At 36.6% G+C, this 20,176-nt stretch overlaps 2 protein-coding genes across 4 annotated transcripts; one reads left to right on the top strand and one right to left on the bottom strand.

Annotated features, from left to right (window-relative positions):
• The first annotated feature begins 806 nt into the window (after window positions 1–806).
• LOC147275096 (LOW PSII ACCUMULATION protein (DUF1995)) lies at window positions 807–3,835 on the top strand. Its single transcript, XM_086257292.1, has 8 exons — window positions 807–1,104; window positions 1,219–1,266; window positions 1,361–1,400; window positions 1,498–1,598; window positions 1,861–2,053; window positions 2,895–2,993; window positions 3,256–3,373; window positions 3,539–3,835. The coding sequence occupies exons 1-8, from the start codon at window positions 841–843 to the stop codon at window positions 3,657–3,659; spliced, it is 984 nt and encodes a 327-aa protein (XP_086113418.1). The 5' UTR covers window positions 807–840; the 3' UTR covers window positions 3,660–3,835.
• Window positions 3,836–4,701: 866 nt separating this feature from the next.
• ESP (separase) lies at window positions 4,702–19,878 on the bottom strand. Of its 3 annotated transcripts, XM_086257232.1 has the most exons (28): window positions 19,218–19,878; window positions 18,647–18,824; window positions 18,460–18,567; window positions 17,890–18,015; window positions 17,353–17,786; window positions 17,170–17,175; window positions 16,738–16,840; window positions 16,453–16,578; window positions 16,032–16,325; window positions 15,841–15,957; window positions 15,494–15,715; window positions 15,259–15,381; window positions 15,001–15,132; window positions 14,508–14,873; window positions 14,337–14,426; window positions 13,928–14,191; window positions 13,703–13,826; window positions 12,774–13,580; window positions 11,631–11,868; window positions 10,678–10,780; window positions 10,268–10,465; window positions 9,747–9,802; window positions 9,425–9,654; window positions 9,071–9,314; window positions 8,077–8,482; window positions 6,774–7,013; window positions 6,405–6,492; window positions 4,702–6,279 (listed from the first exon to the last, which is right to left on the bottom strand). In XM_086257232.1, the coding sequence occupies exons 1-28, from the start codon at window positions 19,853–19,855 to the stop codon at window positions 5,765–5,767; spliced, it is 6,576 nt and encodes a 2,191-aa protein (XP_086113358.1). In that variant the 5' UTR covers window positions 19,856–19,878; the 3' UTR covers window positions 4,702–5,764. The 3 variants fall into 3 exon arrangements, with proteins under 3 accessions (XP_086113358.1, XP_086113357.1, XP_086113356.1); XM_086257231.1 differs by lacking the exon at window positions 17,170–17,175 and having other exon boundaries at window positions 9,071–9,317; window positions 9,419–9,654; window positions 15,259–15,369; ... (1 more) ...; window positions 17,350–17,786; window positions 17,881–18,015; XM_086257230.1 differs by lacking the exon at window positions 17,170–17,175 and having other exon boundaries at window positions 15,259–15,369; window positions 17,881–18,015.
• Window positions 19,879–20,176: the final 298 nt, after the last annotated feature.

The raw sequence follows: 20,176 nt of genomic DNA, 5'->3' as shown, positions 1-20,176 counted from the left end.
TAATACAAGGGGTGTATTCAATTGAGATTTTAATAAATTTTAAAAAAGTTATAAACTCTTGTAGATTTCATAGATTCTTATTAAATTTTATGAAATCTATCAAAATCTAAGTGGAAAAAGTTGAAAATTCTCGTAACCTTTGTTTTTTAGTCAAAATTCATAAAAATTCACCACTTTATGAAATCATTTAAAATCTTTGAGAAATTAAATACACATAAATTTCTATGAAATATTTTAAATTTTAAATTAAATACATCTGAATTTTTATAAAATTTTTAAAATTTTAAATTGAATAAACCTAAACTCCTATGTACTTTCAAATTCTTTTAAAATTCATTAGAATCTTAAGTAAATACACGGCCTTAGATGTTGCATAATTGATTTATAAGAGCATCCTGAATCAAAAGAGCTTCTTGATATAATCTTTATACCAATAATAAATGCATGATTGACGAATACATGTCATCATGCCAATGTCATATTTAAGAGTTAGGCAGGGCTGGCCCCGGTTGGTGCAACTGTGCAAGTGAGCTGACAGGGAGAAGAGAAAAGAAAAGCTGGTTAAGGAAGTTTTAAATTACAAAAGAAAAAAGAGAAAAGAAAACCCATCTTGGATTCTTGGGTGTTTTAATTGGTGTGTCCCACCACATCATCATTTGCTAATTTGCTAATGTGGTAGGACAGACCCACCGCCTTGGCATCCGTGTGGAATCAAACAGTTGGTGAGTGGATTACCCCCGCCACGTGTAACGCTGTGGTTACTCCAAAGTGTTGACTGAAATACGCGCCTCTTGGTCTCTCTGTTGCTGAAGCACAAGAGTGAATGAGTGATGAATCAAAATGTCCGCAACTCCCTGTAAGTCTAAGCTTCCATTTGCGATCCCTTCTCTCCGAAATCGCAAGGTAATCAAATCAAATCAAACATCTTCTTCTAATTTCCTTCAATTCTTCAATAGTTATGGGAATTTTATTAGTAGACGATTAAGATCGTCTAGAAATCTCAAACTTGATACAAATTCGGCTTCTGGGGACGCCGCCATCAGCAGTTCAGTTGAGTTTGAGGATGTGCTTATTCCTACCGACTATTCTGAGCTTCTTGATCAAGTAATTAATGAACCTTACTTGTACTAATTACTATCTACTTGATTGTAAAAGCCCATTTGCTCTATTTGACTAGATCGATGATGTGTTTTTCTTTGGCTGCGTGACAATTGATAGGCCAGACAAGCAACTGAATTGGCTTTGAAGGATAACAAACAGTTGATGGTGAGTTTTACAGTTTTAGTATTGAATATAACGTACTTTTGGTATAACTAATTAAGAAATGCAAATTACGAGTACATGCATGACACTTTTGCAGGAGATTGAGTTCCCTACTGCTGGACTGGAATCTGTACCAGGTTCCTTCCACGACATCGAATCATATACATTCACACTTTGTTTCCATCCACTTGCATTTTGCATATCTTCTTAATCCATGCAACACATTAATTTTAGGGGATGGTGAAGGAGGAATCGAAATGACTGGAAGCATGCAGCTAATTCGAGAATTTTGTAACCTCTTAGTAAATCCAGAGAAAGCCGCGCGCACCAGAATAGTAATGTTCTTCATCTTTACCCTTTTTTAAGACAAGCTTTCTGGCAGCATTGCAGCCAAAGGTTTTACAGGGTAGTTACGGATTGATCTTTAATGCTTAAGGTGTTGCCTCTTCTTATTGAGTCACTTAGTAGCAGACATTGTCACATAGTAACTAAACTATAGCTATTTTATTTGTTGTTCCTTCTACAGTACCTTGTTATCTTTTTAAGTATTCTTGCCTGCAATAATAGTATTATTAACCTTTGCATGAAAGCTTTCAGTTTTTCCCTGAGGCCAGTGAAGTTAAATTTGCAAGAGAATCAGTTTTTGAAGGAGCTTCCTTCAAGTTGGACTATCTCACAAAGCCATCATTTTTTGAGGATTTTGGTTTTTTTGAGAAAGTCAAAATGACTGACCGTGTGAAGCCAGAAGATGAACTGTTCCTGGCTGCCTATCCATATTTTAATGTCAATGGTAGCTCCAATTAACTATCCCTTCTTATCATTAATTGTTAGAAATATAATTAATGCATTGGAAACAAATATTTTTCATATGAGATGTGTCGATCGGTATGTGGTCATAACAAATAAAGACAATATCTAAGAAAAACTAAATTGAGATGTATGGTCATAGGCCATACAGAGGTAGCTACTACATATAACATTTAGATTCTCTAGCTTTGTTCTATTCCTCTTATCTTGACTTGATTATATGAAGCTTCTTTATATTGACCATTAGATGATCACAAGATACATGCATCATTAACTTGGTCTGTTTCACTTCAGCACACTCCACCTTACATTTTCCAATAACTCTTCATTTCTAAATTAAGTTTCCAACACCCCCTCTTAATTTAGAGTTTTGCAAAATTGAATTTTCTTGATTTAATTTGTCATCACCTTTTTAGAGTATCTTTAGTAGTTTTGCACATTGGTGCAACTATATCTATTTCTAGTTTCCAACGCTTGCCTGTTGATTTCTTGCTATTTCTAGCTCTTTGTTGCAACTATATCTATTTGCTGCATGATCCCTGCAACAAAGAGTTATAATATCTGGATATATTTAACAAAGACATAATGGGATTTACGGTCATTCTATACAGATAGACCTCCTTGATAATACTCAATATTTTTTCTGAAACTTCTCTGATTATCCATTTTCAGTTCCTCTCTATATAGGCCACTAAAGACCACTGAATCACTGATTTTTCATTTCTAGATACATACATGACTGAGTACTAAATTGTAAATTAGCTTCTCCATCATCAATAATCAAATTGTAAGCTTTTTGTGCCTCTGATTTTCTTGCACTTCAGAAATGCTTGTGGTTGAAGAGCTTTACAAAGAAGCTGTTCTGAACACTTCCCGGAAACTCATTATTTTCAATGGAGAACTTGACCGTATAAGATCTGGGTGTATCCTTTATATTATTCACTTGGCTATTTGCTCAAATATTTTATATTTATTAGTGTTTATTTTGTGGTAGTTTCCATTATATTATTCGTATACCAAGTCATCCACTTCCAAGCCATACATAAAACAAACTAGAAGGTACAGATAATTTGTATGGCATCAGCTAGGATGTTTTAAAATCAAGTCCATATTCCATGAAGCATATCTTGAAACAATTAGTTGTCTTGTTGGTGACATATGATAGTTTTTCTTGAACGAAATAAGATTATCCACCTTTTTTCTACCCAAAGCTTGCAGCACTTACCAAGACCTTATTTCCAAGTATGGAGACTGTATACTACATTCACAATTTTAAGGGACGCAGTGGAGGGACCCTTTTCAGGTTTGCTAGCTACTCATACTGATCGAATTTGTTTCAGTGATATACAAGTATACAACCCCAGGAAGAGTTTTGTTTTGTTTTTTTTATTTTTTTATCACAGTTATAGCTTTGTGATATAAAAACATCATATATTGCCTTTTTTTTGTGTGATTATTTTACATTCAGGTGCTACCCAGGTCCATGGAAAGTCTTCAGAAAAGTGAGAGATAAATACGTTTGTGTGCATCAGCAGGAAGCTATGCCATCGCTCAAGGAAGTTGCTTTAGACATTCTTCCATCGGGTTGAGTACTTCAACAAGCTTGGTACTTTAACAACAATACATCATAGGCATACAAGTGGCAATTGTATCTATCATTCCCAAATATATTTTTTTGTTTGAGATTCCCAAATATTAAAAAGACCAAAATAGACATGATTATCTTCATAACAAAATATATAATGTGGCATTAACTTTCACTCAATTTTTTGGCTGGAACGATGATCTTTCTGTCTCTCCTCAACCAATTTTTCTCTGCTCAAACTCTTCACTCAATTTCGTTTCATCATCTTCTTGGCAAAATCACAAATTCGGAATGGTTCAAAATGCAACGGGATAACCAAAGCAACCAATCCGTAAGATAAAAAAATCTAAAAGCCTTGACCTTAATATGGGGATAAACTTCATTTGCAGGAAATAATATGTTGAAGGCTTATTATCAATTTTGCCCCTGAACTATGATTCCATTCCTAATGTGCTCCTTTACTTTTTAATTCTATTAATTTACCACCTAACAGTTACAATGTTATTCTAATGTACCCCTTCAGCTCAATTCTGTCATAACTTCCGTTAACCTTACTGACGTGGCAGGGCATATTGGTCATTTTGACCTCTCTAGACCACTCAGCACCACTCATTTTGCCACATAGATCCAAAAGTGGAACCCACCCCTCAAGTTCTTCTTCTCCCTTATTTCTTCTTTTTCTTCTGCAATTCCCACCCCACCCCAACCTAGCCCCTCTCGGCCCCGTTGCACCTCCCCCCCAACCCAATCTCCCAGCCTCGTCACACCCTTCCTCCCACCCAACCCCGTCGCACCCACCCACCCAGCCCCACTGTTGCACCCACCCACCAACTCTCTCGTCCACCACCACAACTTCACCGTCACGTTCATTGGCGGGGGGAGGGGGGTCATTGGCCAGGGATGGTGGTGGGGCCGGAGCAGGTGGGTGATCGGGAGGAGAGGGTGGTGGGGTGAGTTTCTGATCGGGAGGGTTTAGGGAGGTGGGGGTGGCCTGGGCACGGGTTGGGGAGGAGAGGGGATGGTGGGTTTGGTTTTTTATTTTATTATTTTATTATTTTTTTTTCTTTCTAAATATTAGAGTTTAAAATATTTTTTTTTTGTTTTAAATTTTAAGTTGAATTAAAGTAAAGGGGTGGGTCCCACTTTTTATGTTTATGTAGCCAAGTGGGCGCCACGTCAACAAAACTAACGGAAATTATGACGGAAGGGGTATATTAGAATAACGTTGTAACTGTTAGGTGGTAAATTGATAAAATTAAAAAGTAAGGGGGCACATTAGGAATGGAATCATAGTTCAGGGGGCAAAATTGATAATAAGCCTATGTTGAATTGGACTCAAAAGTAAATGAAAATGAGGGCAAGAGTTCTTCTAGGATTGATACTACATGAATGCAGTTTAATTACCAGAAAAACAATGTAAACCTTGTGGAAACATGAGCACATGACTGGTAACAATTAATATGGCAATAACCTCAGCAACTAAGAAACTCGCAGATTATTAATGACACCATTTTAAATATGAAAAAAGAAACAACGCTCACACTCATTTCTATAGTTTATGAATTTGATTTTAGTGAAAAGTTGAGCATTTCTTTGTTTTTAGTTTGAGGTTAAAGATTAATTAATTTCTTCCAAGTTTATGCCATTTGTATGCTTTGTTTAAATTATTTGCAGGTGCGAGAGAGAAGAGAGGGCGAGAGTTAAAAATGTTATGTATACATTTCCCTTTAACCAGATTTAAATTGTTTGTCAGTTATCTGATGAGTGAACAAATGAGTTTGGAGAAGGAGAAGACGGCGAAGGAGGGTGATTAACAGTTACGAGGTAAAAGATGACCAATTCATTACTGTGCAAGTATAGAGAGATAACAGTGTATGAGGGATGTAATTAATGTCTACAATAAAATAATAAATCAACTTTTTTCGCTTTGTCAGATATGATTTCATATGTACATTTTGATATATACATTTTGCAGGTTGTGAAAGTGAATCAATGAAGATTTCTTGTAATCACAGGCCAAAAATTGGATATTCATGAGTCATGCTCGTTGCACTCTTCCGTTTTTTATTGGAGCATCAACAGTATGTTATGGTGTTCCACATGAAGGTGCTACAAATCCTTTTTTATTATGCCTGTTGGAACACCATAGCATACCGGTGATCCTCCAATTAAGAAAGGAAGAGTGCAAGCTTCACGAGCTTGACTCATGAATGATCCAATTTTTGGCCTGTGATCACAAGAAATCTTAATTGAATCACGTTCACAGGCTTCAAGCAATTTCTTCTTTGGGACTTTCTTCTTGGCATTACCTTTGGGAGCCCTTATGTTCATGGCCTCAAATTCTTCTGCTATTAAATTGCATTTAGCACAACCCGCAGAGAATCTCGATCTTGCTTTCAACCAAGCATCGAGCATGGCCTTCCCAAATCGATCAATATCCTTGTCTGTTACTTCCCATAAATTGGCAACAATGACAGGAGAACCGGCTAGCAGATAGGATAGCGGAGTACCTTGGGGAACATAACACCCATTCAGTGTCAGAGAACCACTACTACATCCCATTAGGAAAGTCGCAGCACAGTTTTCCAGTCTCTGGATCTCTTGTCTGGGAATATATTGTGCCCCTGTACCACAGCACATACACAAATAAATGTTCAACATGATGCTCGGAAAACTATTTATTCAAAATAATAGGGCCAGAAGTAACTATATACATAGAACAAACACCTAAGCACTGTAATAAACATACCACTTCCATGGCCGAAATATATAAAAAGGTCACGACTTTTCAAGGCTACTGCCAATTCGTTAGCAGGGGGTGCACATCCAGCCTTCCCCTGTGCAATTAAATGAAAGATTACTATATGGAACATAAACAAGTTTGTGTATCATATTATATGTTACATGCTCATGCATCAAACTTTGGACATAAAGTGGTGAGGAATACTTTCACAATTCTCCAATCATATACAACAGAGATGCATGTGTGAGTGTGAGTTAACACGAGAGAGGGAAGGAGGGAGAGAGAAGATTCCTACTACAGAACTATTATACTTCAAATTCTGGCATTTTTTTACATCCTATCATTCCTGAACAGAAACAGAAACCAGGATATTACCTCCAAGTTTTGGTCTCTAAACCACTTCTCAAACTCAATTTGGGTGCCACTTAGGTCACCGCTGGGGTTCAGGAGATAGAATGCATCCAACGGATCTATCGAAGGGAATGCAGCAACATTACTCCCAACTTCATCTCGATGGTGGTAGTTTTTATTGAGCGTTGCAGAGATGCTTGTTACAGAAGGCATGCGATAAACTTGCTGGTTTCTTAGTATTGGTATATTCTCCCAAGGAAGCATCTGTTTAGATCAGTGAATCAGCTTCTTAAATGATGATAGGTGCATGGAAATAATGGAAAAATATCAGGCCATCCAGAAATGTTTCAAATGGTTGAACTTTCTTGTTATCGAAAAGGAGCACAAGCCAAGTTACAGTCAAGGACCATGAATTACAAGGAGGCAAATGATCAACTAGACCATTTTCATGAGTTGAAACACTTACTGTACATTCCACACAGGGATAATGATGAAGCACAAACTTTCAAGAGACTGAAGATAGCATAAGGGTTGCCAAAGGTTAATCCTTGTAGGACTTTCATGATTAACACTACATATGATGAAAACAGTAAATAGATAGTGTTTATTAGCTTGATAATTATTGGTCCATTCCCTATCACTCCAACGGTTGTCTAACATGATATCAAAACTTTGGTTGTAGGAGGTACTGAGTTTGATAATTATTGGTCCAAATCCTCATTCCCCATTTTTTTGTTGGTTTGCAAGGTGCAGGATTGCACCTATATTTACTTCTCCATCGGCATTTTTTGCCTTTAAACTCGCAAGATGGGACCACACATGACGGAGAACTCAATGAAATCAAGGGACAGCCTATAGTATAGTTCAAAAACTGATAATATCTTAAACTATATTGATCAAAATTAGTTACTCAAGAAAGTGATACTGTCCCTTTTACAACACACTATTAATTAGTTAATTCTACTTCTCCCTAAAGACACTTCTAGAATTCTCACAAAACCATTAGCAACAGACATTAGTGTTCCTATAAAACATCTTTAATACACTGAAATTCCCAGAATCCCTAAGCATTGGCTGAAGAATATTTCGAAGTAACTTCTTGGTATTTAAACACCAACTACTTACATTATAAAAAACTCAAAAGACTTTTTGACTATGATTAAATGCCATAAATGCTTTGCATCTATTTACAAGAAGATTGATGATAGTAGGAACTTCATTCACTTACCCTACTTTACCATTCAAATAAGAAAAACATTTAGCTCATAACTTTGGAAGATTAATCTCTGTAAAATATGAGGAGAAGACATAAGAACTAAACACATACCTGCACCTCGAAGTCCAGCACTAAAATGATTGGCTCTCTATTTATAGAATCTAACCCTTCAAGCTCATTCGCTGCTTCATGTATTAGTTGGAAGGCAAACTCAGACAGTTTCTTGATCCCATTAGATTCATTAGATGATGTCAAACACTTCTCTTCCTCAGAACATCCAACTTTACCAACATAGCAACCTTTCTTAAAACAAAGCTGTGAAACATATGTGCCTCCTTCAAAGGCATATTTGGAACCCCCTAGAATGATTTTCAGAAGACTCTCATCTATGTCCATTTTGCATTTAGATTTCAGATCACGCACCAACTTCTTATGTACCAAGTCCAGGTGCTTGCAGTTTGACCATTCTCCCAGAAGCACATATCTCCAAGGACCAAACCATGAATCTTCTAAGTTCCTGGTGCATGAAGACATAATATCATGAATGTTTGAAACATAGTATTCAAAACTCAAAACTGATAGCTAAAGCCTAAACTTTAATCATAGCGTGGAATGCCATTGGATAAAGATTCTGCTGCCATTAATAGAATTATAAATATATAGATTGAAAACCCAAAGCTAAAGTTATTCGTCATCTCAACTAAAGACAAAAAATAATAAGATACATTTAACAATAATGAAAAAAACATAAGCTTGTACTATCTTAGGTCCATTTTGACTAGCCAACCAGAGTAAGATGACAAAAATCATTAAAACTTACAACAAATTACAACCATACCACTGCTCATTAATAAGGTGGAATGATTCTGTTTAGGGTTTAGGGTTAGTCACCAAAAACAAAGAAAATGACAAACAGTAAACCATAGAAGAAAGAGGAGAATTTATGACAGAAAATTTTGGTGGGAAAGTCCTTGAGCTTAATTTACTAAAATAATATAGATTGATGGAGATAAATCTTGTAGCAGGTGAGCGTAATGGAAATTCACACAATTAAGCCCATGGAAGTTCGCACACAAACAAACAGAGACGCGAGGATATAACCTACTTTAACAATTTACCAAGGCGATGATCAAGCTTCTTTCTCCACGTCCACCAGGATGTCCTACTTCTTTTTGTATCTTCTAGGGGAAACGTTGAAGATGACAGGTAGTTCTCCTCCAATATCAATCTAAATTCTGGAGCTACATCATCAACCACAGTGGAACCCCATGGGCAGTGCCAATGCTTTCCATTATCCTTACTTTGAGAAAAACTACCAGAACCAGAATTTGCAACATCATCTGAATCTTCTGTTAAAAATTTGCATATTGTTTAACAATGTAGAACTCATACATTAAGTATTAATCTGTATGAGACATGCCATTAATTTCCAAATTTCATGCTCATATTAACAAATTACCTTCTAATACTGAATCCACGGGCAGAAGCATAACGATAGGTTGACTCTTAGAGTTCAAGCGTGATACCAGAATCCATGCAGGAACACATGAAGGAAAAGCCAACAATTCTTCTAACAAACTAGCATAAGGGCCTCCAAGCAAACTTATACAGATGACTGTGGTGCAAGGAAGGCCTGCAAAAAACCGTGTTACAAATTCTTCAAGATCTTGAATAGACTCAGGTGCAAGCCTGCAGCAAGGTAAGAACAGAAGGAAACAAAAAAGAACCCATGTTAGAATGGTTTCACCAAATAATACTTTGTTCTGTAAAGTGACAAGCACCTGAGTAGATTCCATTTTTCTGATCCGATGCAAGTTGGGCCAGTAACATGTGAACCCTGAAAATCAAGATTTTATTATGTTAACTTATGAGTATGTGCTTCTAAATAAGTGAAAGAAACATTGAGCTTGCTTTGTACATATCACAATCTGGACCAGAAGTCAAAATGCTAATCAGCAAAATAATGTATAAACCTTTGGAGAAATTCAAAACCAATTAAAGAACAAAGGAAACATGCATTAAGAGTTGGGGAAGCAAATATCCAAATGATTGATGGTTTATTTCACTACTGAACAAGATATTTCGAGTGGTAAAAGAGGTTTTCATCATTACCCCAGAACAAATCAAAGAGGAGCAACCAGACAAATATGCCAATTGCATTAATCTTGGGAGCTAATTTCCCGAGTTAATGGACACAATCCCCCGAGTTCCAAATCTTTTAAATAGATTGATTGGTATGTACGTCAGTTGATTAGTTTCTCATACAAATAGACTAAATATACAGAATTAAATGTAGACCAACCTCAGTGTTTACAAGGTGTTGGACTTTACATCTGTCAGATATATTTGTGAACAATTGGTAATTAAGATGAGTGCCAAGTGAAGCTTGATGAAAATAAGAAGCCCAATGACTCTCGCGGAGCGCTTTGCAAGATGATGGCAAAGAAAAAAGCTCACTTGAGGCAGAAAGTACAAATATAGCAGCCAGCAATCTAGAAACCTGTTGAGCACCAAAAGTCAATCACCTTGCAATTGTTACAGTTGAACCTCAAATTGACAAATCCATAACAATCCAAAACATCACTAGCAAGTGCACCATTAACAACTCATTAGCACGTGGAGTGTGATATATCACTATTAGTACAACCAATGGGATAAAACGAATCTCAAGGAATATGATTGAAAAAAAATTAAGAAAAAGATAGGTTTGACCTTCTGAAAAAGTACAGGAACATCACGGCAGAGCACAAAAGCTAGCATCAACCAAGACACTAGTTTGGGTAGCTGAATATGAGGCAGATCAGAGCAAATAATCCTGGTGAACAGAATAAGCAAGAAAGAGGAAAACACAGGAAGTAATTATGTCTAGAAAGGAAGGCACTATTACAAATCTAAAAAATGCAATTATGAAGGCATTTACAGATGTGATTATGTGTCTGTCTGGAAATTTAAAATTAACTCTTTGGACTCTAGATTGGCATCCATATATTAATTACAAGCCCACATTCCCAAGCAAAGAGATTAATTTCACAAAGCTAGCTAGTACAGTGTTGCCTGTGTAAGAGCATCATACAATTAAGCAAAAAATCTGCTGAACTAAGAGGAAGTTCAAGTAGGCTTAATTGTAGCAATGGTCCCTGAACTATACTTCGAATCCCACTTTGGTTAAATTTTCATAAAAAAAATGGTGTCCGTATTTCAAATTGAGTTCCACCTCTGCTGGAAGAAGCATTTGGTCCTCACTTCAGGGATTGCCCTTGCAAGCTGTCCAAAGGCTTTTATCCTTCTTATGCCATTTTTTTGGGCTTCACACATTATGGCCTTTAAGAGTTAGTTTGCATTTTTCAGTCTTCACTAAAAAACTAGCCCCTTTATTTTTGTTAATTTTTCTACATTAAAAATTGTGTAGGCCCAGCATCTTATTGCCTAACCCTAAACTAAATAGAGACCTATTTGGCATGCTTTGTGTGAAGCTGTTGTTCATTTTTCAATTATTCAAAGTGTATGGTCTTCTTCCAAAACATGAGAAACCCAAACCAACAAGCCAAGTAGCACCCTACATGCCCCGGTTCATAATTTACCATTTTAAAATTATTATGCGGAAAGGGAAGAAGTTAACATGACCCAAACCTGCATACATACATGAGAACCTAAATTACAATTACCTGGTATCCTTAGAACAGTAACTCTTCAAACACAGCCAACTTATGCTGTACAGTATTTCTGCACGCTCAACACTGAACGCATCCCCAGGGATCTCCTTTCCCATTAAATCAAGCAAGAAAGTCAGTGGAACAGATGGGGTGATAAGACAAAATGGGTTCCGGCTGACTAAGATTGATATGCGTTGTGATATAATTTCATGTGTTTCATGAATTTGACCATGATTCTCCAAGCATTTTCCTGAAAATGTGAAAAAAATAATAATTCGAAAGTAAAGTTGGAGGACTAGTGTTGGGCATCAGAAATGAACGTCACGATGGACATATGAATTCTATTTACAACCACAATATTGATCTACACACCCATTCTCTCTTCACACTCTCTATACATATTAAAAACTTCTAGTTTGCTAAAAACAGCTTTCATAACTCCCAAAATACCCATGACAAATGTTTTTTCTTTTGTCCCAATGCGCATGACCACTACCATGGCCACTGCAGCTAGCACTAGTGGACCACTGGTGTTGGCAACATGACCAGCACCATCGGCACTGGCCTCACCAAAGGGCAACACTCACTAGCTAACATTAGTGTTGGCTAATAAGGCTGGCATCATTGCCAGATTTGGCCATGGCTTGAATTTTGTTATTTTTAAAACATGGACAAATTTTTTATTTTTAAAAAAATTGTCCTTATTAGAATATAAAACAATTGTTGGCCCTCATCCTAACAACTTAAGATTTTGGGAATAGTGGTAAACCAATAAAATTTATCATGGTATTAGAGCAGGAGATCCTAAGTTCGAAGTCCTGCAATTGCATCCTACCAATATAAGTTGAATTCCACATGTTGGGCTCTAATGGTGGAGAGACCCATATGTGTTGGGGAGTGTTAGAATATGAAACAATAGTTGGCCCACATCTTAACAACATAAGCTTTTGAGAATAGGGGTGAACCAACACACTTTCAATCCTATTAAGTAATTTTCTTAAGGCTAAAATAGTTTTAAAAGTTTTCATAAAGAGGTTGGTGTGATGAGTATTTTTATGAGTGCAAGAAGTTACCTCAATAGACATTTCCTATTGTGTGTGCACATGCATGTAGGTATAAAAAAGCTAAAGGTCATAATATACAGCCGCACCATACCTAATCCTGTGAGTAGTCTGAGAGAAAGGCGCCTGCGGACAAACTCCCACTTGAAATCTACAAAATTTTTCACTAACCCAGATTCTAAAACTTCCATAGGAAGACATTGCCAACACCTCGTTCTGTTGCAAATGCATGTTACTTCATTCCCAAAAGCAACCTCACAACTTTTCAAATCCAGGAGAAATTCCCTCTTACTGAAAGTATCAGGACAATTACACTCACTATTGTCTTTCAATTCTTTTGAACGCCTGACTTGGACTACACCAGTACCGCTTATTCTTTGGTTCTGAGAAGATTGATATCTGGACCGAGTTAACCTCAAATTATTCTCAGGTAATGAACATTGATCCTTCACCACTGGTTTTGGTGCATTCTTAGTCTTTCTACACTTTTTAGCTTCCATCTTGCCTTTCCGCCCCTTCTTGGTAATATCCTGCTGATCTTCTACAGAATGACTGCTAGCACAATATCCAACATCTTTAAGAATAGTTTTTTCAAGCACTATGCTTTCCGCACTTCCTGCTTCAGGACAACTAACAGAGTTTTTCCACTCAGAAAGATTTAGCTTCGCTAGGGCTGATTTGTACAGATTTTCAGCATGAGATAATTTCTCTACAGATGTACTCCTTGTGTTATCAAAAATTCTTTGGTATAAATCACCAAGATTCTGATTAACAGTTACTTCCAGCATCAATCTGCACTTTAGACAAGAAATAACTTTGCTGCTATCCCCCAAATATTGCTTGGCACTTTGAAGTTCCTTTTCTGCCAAATCCCATAACTGCTTCTTGTGGTACAGCTTTCCTAAAGACATTCAAAAGTGAAAAGTGAATTAGCCAATTATCACGCCATTTGGACCCGGATGAGAATGAAGAACTAATTGCAAGACAATGGAACAAGAAACAAAGAGAAGTTTGTTCTTATACCCAAGACAGAAGAAAAAACAATTATAAATAGTGGCAAGCTTTGTGAGCAGGAAATATTTTTCCCCAACTGTAAAAAGGTTTCAGCCTCAGCTCCATTTCCAATTTTTTCATGGATGACTCCTACCTGCAGATTATATGAGAGATCCAAATTCAAATCCAACTTTAGTAAAAGATGGGTCCACCGTTGAAATTTTAAATTAGAAGGATCAATAAAAAGAGCAAAACCTGAAGAGTGCTTTCAAGAAAACACTGAAGTACATTCCATGGACTAAGATAACAGCTTTCCAACTCGCAAGAAACAGTATCAAAGGACCAAACTTCACTAGCAACTGATCTGCGCACTCGCAGATTCTGAACGCTATATGTGAACTTCTGACAGATATCCCCAGTTTCATTGTACTTCTCAGCCTGCTGCTCTACTGAATAAGTAAATTTCTCTTGAAATAATTTAGTACGTAACTGGTGAGCTTCTTTTGCATACGACAGAGCCTACAGTGTATTAACAGAGATGAAAAACAAAGTCATCATGTATAAATTTCCGAGTTTACTGCATAATATCATCCTCACGACCAAGTTATTAACATTTACAACAAAATTTTTTTAAAAAAAATGGAGCCAAACCAGCAAAATTTACCTCAACTAACCGTCCATTTGAAACAAGTCTTTCACACAAATCATAGTACAGATAACCAGCTATGTAAGCAGAACAACTGGATACAGGAACCTATAAGAAAAGTAACAAATATAATGTATTCATTTTGTGTCATTAAGGCAGAAGAGTTCAGGGAGGTTGAGATAAACTTACACTTGAAATAAGTTCAAAAGCAGCTTCTTTAACTTCATCAACTGTGATATCTGATCGAAATGACTCGTGATTGCATGGTCCCCGAGGAAAATTTGCAAATAGGAATGAGAAATTATGTTGGAAGCCTACTAGAAATGGCAGGGATCCTTTCAGACAATCTATCCAAAAATCAATGGACTTTGAAAGTTCACCATGATGATCTGATAAGTTCATGATGAATGCCTCACTAACGGGTGAAGCACAAAGGGCGTGACTAATCCTCCTGCATTCCCACAATCTGGCCACACACTTCTCTAATGGAACGTTCTTCCATTTAAAAAATCTAATCATAAGCCTATATATATCATGGTGAAAGTCCATGCAACCCTGTCAATATGAAAGAAAGAAAGCAATATCATGTCAAAAAACCCCCATATTAAATTACTCTCATGTTTGTCCAAAACAAAACCTCTCATGTGGAACCTACAGCATCCAATAAGCGCAAAAGACAAACCTTTATGGATAACAAATCAATAATATTATAAAGTAGCAACATCATATTTTCAGACACCATCAAGCACTTGTCATCTGGAGTAGAAATGCCCAACCATAGATTAAGGGCAGCACTGATATCTTGAAACATTAGCTGCTTATAACATAAACCAATAAAATATTTAGACGAAAACTGTTAAGGTCAATCCCATACAAGTATATAAAATGAGCTTAAAAATTAATTGCTCAATTTTGGAGACTAGCTTTTATGCATTAACACCTTTGAGTTTGGTTCAGCTTCCTGGGTACAAAGTGCGCGTAAGCAATATGTCACAGCTAATTGATGGCAAGAAGAAATGTCATGGATGCAGGTTCCATCATACATCTCACTCTGTTTCAGTAACTAATTCATGTCAGTCAGAAATCCAACTCCAGAGCAATCGAAGAACTTATCCTCTCTATGGTTTATAGAGGAGGAACAAAGATATATAAAAACAAAAAGCTAATTGACTTACAAGTGAAGATATTGCTTCTGACAAACACTGAATACAGTCCTTCAGATCTCCGATCCCATAGATCCTTAATGCCCTTCCCTTTCTCACTAAAATTCTTGATTTTTGTAACCAACTATCTGGTGTGACATACACATCATGCAGTAGAATACCTATAATTTTCATTTGCCTTTGGTGACAAAATTCAGGGTTCACAGTATTCATTTCCTCATAAGCACGAAGTTCCTTAAAAAATCAAAATCAAAATGTAGAAGAGAAAGATATTACTCACAAGTAAATGTAACCTGCACAACCTACGGATAAACATTTAATGAACTCCAACCGAAAAGAAAACAACAAAAAGTTCTAACCTGCTCCAAGATTATTTCAAATGTCTTCTTTGATACTTTCTTAGAAGAAGAAAGCAAAGTGTATAAGTTTGGAGCACTATCCTCGGCACCCACATTCATATGATATTTACATTCCATCTGGATATGACAGAAAAATGAGGTACCAGAAACAGAATGGTAAGTAAGCACATTAGGAAACTTTCAGATGATACCTTAACCCACTGCTTCACCACAGACATGGGACCTGGAAGCCTCCCAAACAAATTTGCAGCAATAGACCAATTTTCAAGGCACTCTACCATAGTTCCTTTCACCTCATGACTGCCAAATTGATTAAGAACATCCAAAAGAAAAGCACTTCTCGTACACGTCTCATTAAGGAAATCTACAATAGCATCTTCTGACAGATCAACATGGGACACCTTTATTTCTTGTACAAACATCTCACAAAGACGTATAACACGAGTCCATGCCGCTTTACAACATAACTTCAAGGCCTCTGAAGCCTGCAGAGGTAGATTACAAAGTAAAGCAAAAGAAAGAAAAAAGAATTTTAAAGTACGTAAAAAAGCTTTTTGTACAAAAAGAGCTATTCAAAAGCACCCTAAAATCTCCTCTCATTGGTAACACTACCTCTTTTAGTTCCTTGTTTCTGTACAAAAGTACACTGGTATTGTAGAGAGAGGCATATAGATGCTTTAGACCATGAGGTTGGATCCATTCACTGGCAATGACATTGTTAAGTATTTGCACACTCTTCTGAAATCAGAAAAGGCAATTCAATTATGTAATTTAAGGAGATAATATGATTGTGTCGTGCAAGAGTTATAAAAATTAAAAACTAATAAAAGTAATAATTGACTATTGAGGAAACGAATAATTCAGGCCATTTCAGTACTACTTCATAAGAATGAGAACCTGCATGTTAAGGTTTGTCCTGATAGAGAGGGTAAGAGCGGCCACAGAGACAACAATGATGCTGTTGTCATCAAATCCATCCCTATCCAACTCATATGTGCACCTAGAGACAAGCATATTTCAGAGAAACCATATAACAAACATAAACTGACAAAATTATGAATTAAAGAAGTCCAAACAACTTCAGCATCTGGCCTAACATAATATTAAAGTAGGCTGCAAGCATGCTGTTCTTTGTAAATCACTCTCAAGGGTAAGTTATCTTGATATGTTACACGTAACCACAAAGTAAGGAAAATAAAAACAAGGAATACATCTAAACAACTGACTTGCTAACTCCTAGCCAAGAAAATGAGACTTTTTTTCTTTTAATCATAAAAAATATATATTCACGACTCATGAGGGTAGACACCTAATGCAACTTTTACGCACCAATACCTCACACCAATGAAGCATAAGGAATTTAGCAGGCAACCAAAATCTTATTTAAAGACAACCAGAATAATTTCCAAACTAAAGACACAACAGAACATAAAACTCCTCTAATGGATATGCTGCCATAATTACTATATTATAACAAAGAAATCAACACACTGAACATTACTGTTGACTCACGTTTGAAAAGAAAGAAAAACATCACAAAACTGATGGAATGCACTCTGGATATCACACAGTATAGTAGTAGCAACAGAAGCAGCTTCATTATCAGTAACAATCTGTTTCCTTCCTGAATTTACTAACTCAGCAAGCGGCTGGCATAAAAATTTCAATGCATTAAAGTAAGACAGAAGATAATCTTTTTTATCCTTCTGCATGTGACTCATGAATGCTCCATTATCCGAAATCAATTGCAAACTGGATAGTTGAAGATAACTTCTCAATGAACCAAGCAAATCAGACAAATGATTCATTGCATCCCCATCATCAAGAAAAATTCCAATTGCACCTCCAGAGGATGTAAGATTGCCAGTTTTGGACTTCATACTGTAATCAAAAAAGTGCAATCCAGTGGCATAAAGCCTCATAATCAAATATAAAGGTGTTTTAACCTGCACAAAAAGTTGAATTTAAATTATAACATGAAAAATGCAAATAGCACGACAGAAGTGAAATTTATATGAACAAACTACATAAATAAGATACCTGATGGACATCACCTACTAATTCATTTAAACGGGATCCAAGAGTACCGCAAAGATTTGTATTTGTAGTTCGACACTTATTTGCACAGTAAGCAATAAGTTCAACAAACTCTTTTCCTGTATTTTCCACCTCAGCCTGAGAAAATATAATTTTATAGAGTATTGTACATAAGTTATGAATCCGTATGTAGTTATCTCCAAACATTGGACTTTCAAACAAACATACAGCATCACCTCCAAAACTAAAGAGAATTGTACATAAGGTTCAGAGCAATATTCATTATGAGATATCATTGAAATAAAATAAAGAAGTTTCCCATTGAGCAGTAACTTGAGAAAAGAGACAAAGGAAAGTACTAAAAGTCTTTGCATCTGAAATAGTTTCAAAAAGAATACAACAAAAACATATAACTGCTTTGTACAGTCATAATTCACAGTTTCACACAAACAAAAGACATGAAATTGTCTAAATAAATAAAAGAAATAAGAAAATATAGGTACTGTTGATTGATGAATATAGACATCTTAATCAAACTGCATTCCTCAATCATAAATTTACAGAAAACTCTGTCACTGTTACCTTGCATTCATAGACAAGGGAGTCCAACAGGCCTACTATCATGTCAATAATGATTGAGGATCTGTTCTCTTGTAACAAAAATAAAGATGAACATATCCTACGGGAAAGCTGCATGACAAAAGAACTGATTAGAGAAACGCATAAAATTTCATATTATATCTATAACTGAAAATCCATCATAGGTTACCTTGAAGATCTGATCTTTCATTGATGACTTAGCATACTCAGTAATGGTTATGAGGCAGAAAGTGCGTACAAGATCCGCGTTGAAACATGATGGTTCCCCAACTAAAAATAGAGTACACCTACCAAGATAGGTCACGAACACCCTATGCATCTTCTCATATACATTTGCATCTAATACCCTAGGATATTTGGTATCAGACCAGTCAGAAAACTACTAATCATAGCCTTAAAATCATAACTAATTTTACTAAAGAAAATTTCTGTGCATTTCTACAGTGAAACTGTACCTTCAAACCTATGATAAGCTTAGTTTTTTGCACTTTAAGTTGAAAAAGTAGCAAAATACTAACCAAACAATAATGTACAGTAATCCAATCTTCTCTTACTAGGAATACTAAAACAGTTTTTGATGTTGTTCTCTTTCTTTAGCAATAACATAATGTTTCTTAGTGCCCCAAATGATTAAAATTTACAATTCCAAAATACCCATTTGTTTCCTTTCCCTCATTTTCCCAGCAACCAAACAAACACACAATACTCCCAAAAGCAAAAGCAGAATGAAATTCACTCACCTGGACCACGGCCTGACCTCCTCAACCAAACAGAGCACCCGCCTATACACCTCGCCATCCTTACTTTGATTCAAGGCCGCACATTTCACGAGCGTGGCCACAATTTCTAGCACCAAAGACCCAAAATCCTTATCAACACCCCCCTTCTCCACATCGGGCACAAACCTTAAGCGGGATTTGGTGGATTTGGGTCCAAACTCAATCCCTTTAAGGCTCTCCAAAAGCCTAAACCCCTCGCTCTGGGCGTCCTCGTACCTCCCCCACGCCTCGAAGCAATGCACCATCCGAACCCTCTGGGCGTGGAACGAGTAAGGCTTGCAGGACAACTGGGAGGACACGGCGTCCACGCAGTCGAGGCAAAGCCTGTAAATATCGAACAACTCGAGGGCAAAGGTGTCATCTAGCTTAGAGGGGTCGGCGAGGCGTTTGGGAAGAAGGGAAAGAGAGCGGTTGAGGAAGGGGAGGAACTTCTTAGCTAGGGAGCGGAGAAGGGTTTGGGTGTCGTGGGATTTGGTTGGTTTCTTGTTTTTCTGAAGATTGGTAAATGGGTGTAGGTATTCGGAGAAGAGAAGATAAAGGCCTCGGGAATCGGAGGATTCGAGCTCGGAAATCAGGGAGGTTTCTGTGGCTGAGGCCATGGCGGAGATGAGACTGAGACTGAGACTGAGACTGAAATGCTTTGGCCTTTGGGAATCAATCAAGGGAATTTTGGGTTTGGTCTTAAGGGCGGGAAGAGAGACCCGCCTCGAGCTTTCTTTTAAAAAAAAAAAAATATTGCAACTCTTTTATTAAATTTTGATACTACTTAGCGAGTACAAAAGGATTTTCCTATTACGTATAACGGTATAAGTTATATTTTTTTATTTTGTCGCTTACTAAATGTACCTAAAAATATACATTATATATTTGTCTAATCAACATATTCGGAATATATTTTATTTGGTTTAGGCAATTTTTCT

The sequence above is a fragment of the Dryas octopetala genome, chromosome 9 (assembly GCF_963921425.1).
Source record: "Dryas octopetala chromosome 9, drDryOcto1.1, whole genome shotgun sequence".
NCBI classification, from domain to species: domain Eukaryota; kingdom Viridiplantae; phylum Streptophyta; class Magnoliopsida; order Rosales; family Rosaceae; genus Dryas; species Dryas octopetala.
This window is presented reverse-complemented; position numbering and strand designations above follow the sequence as displayed.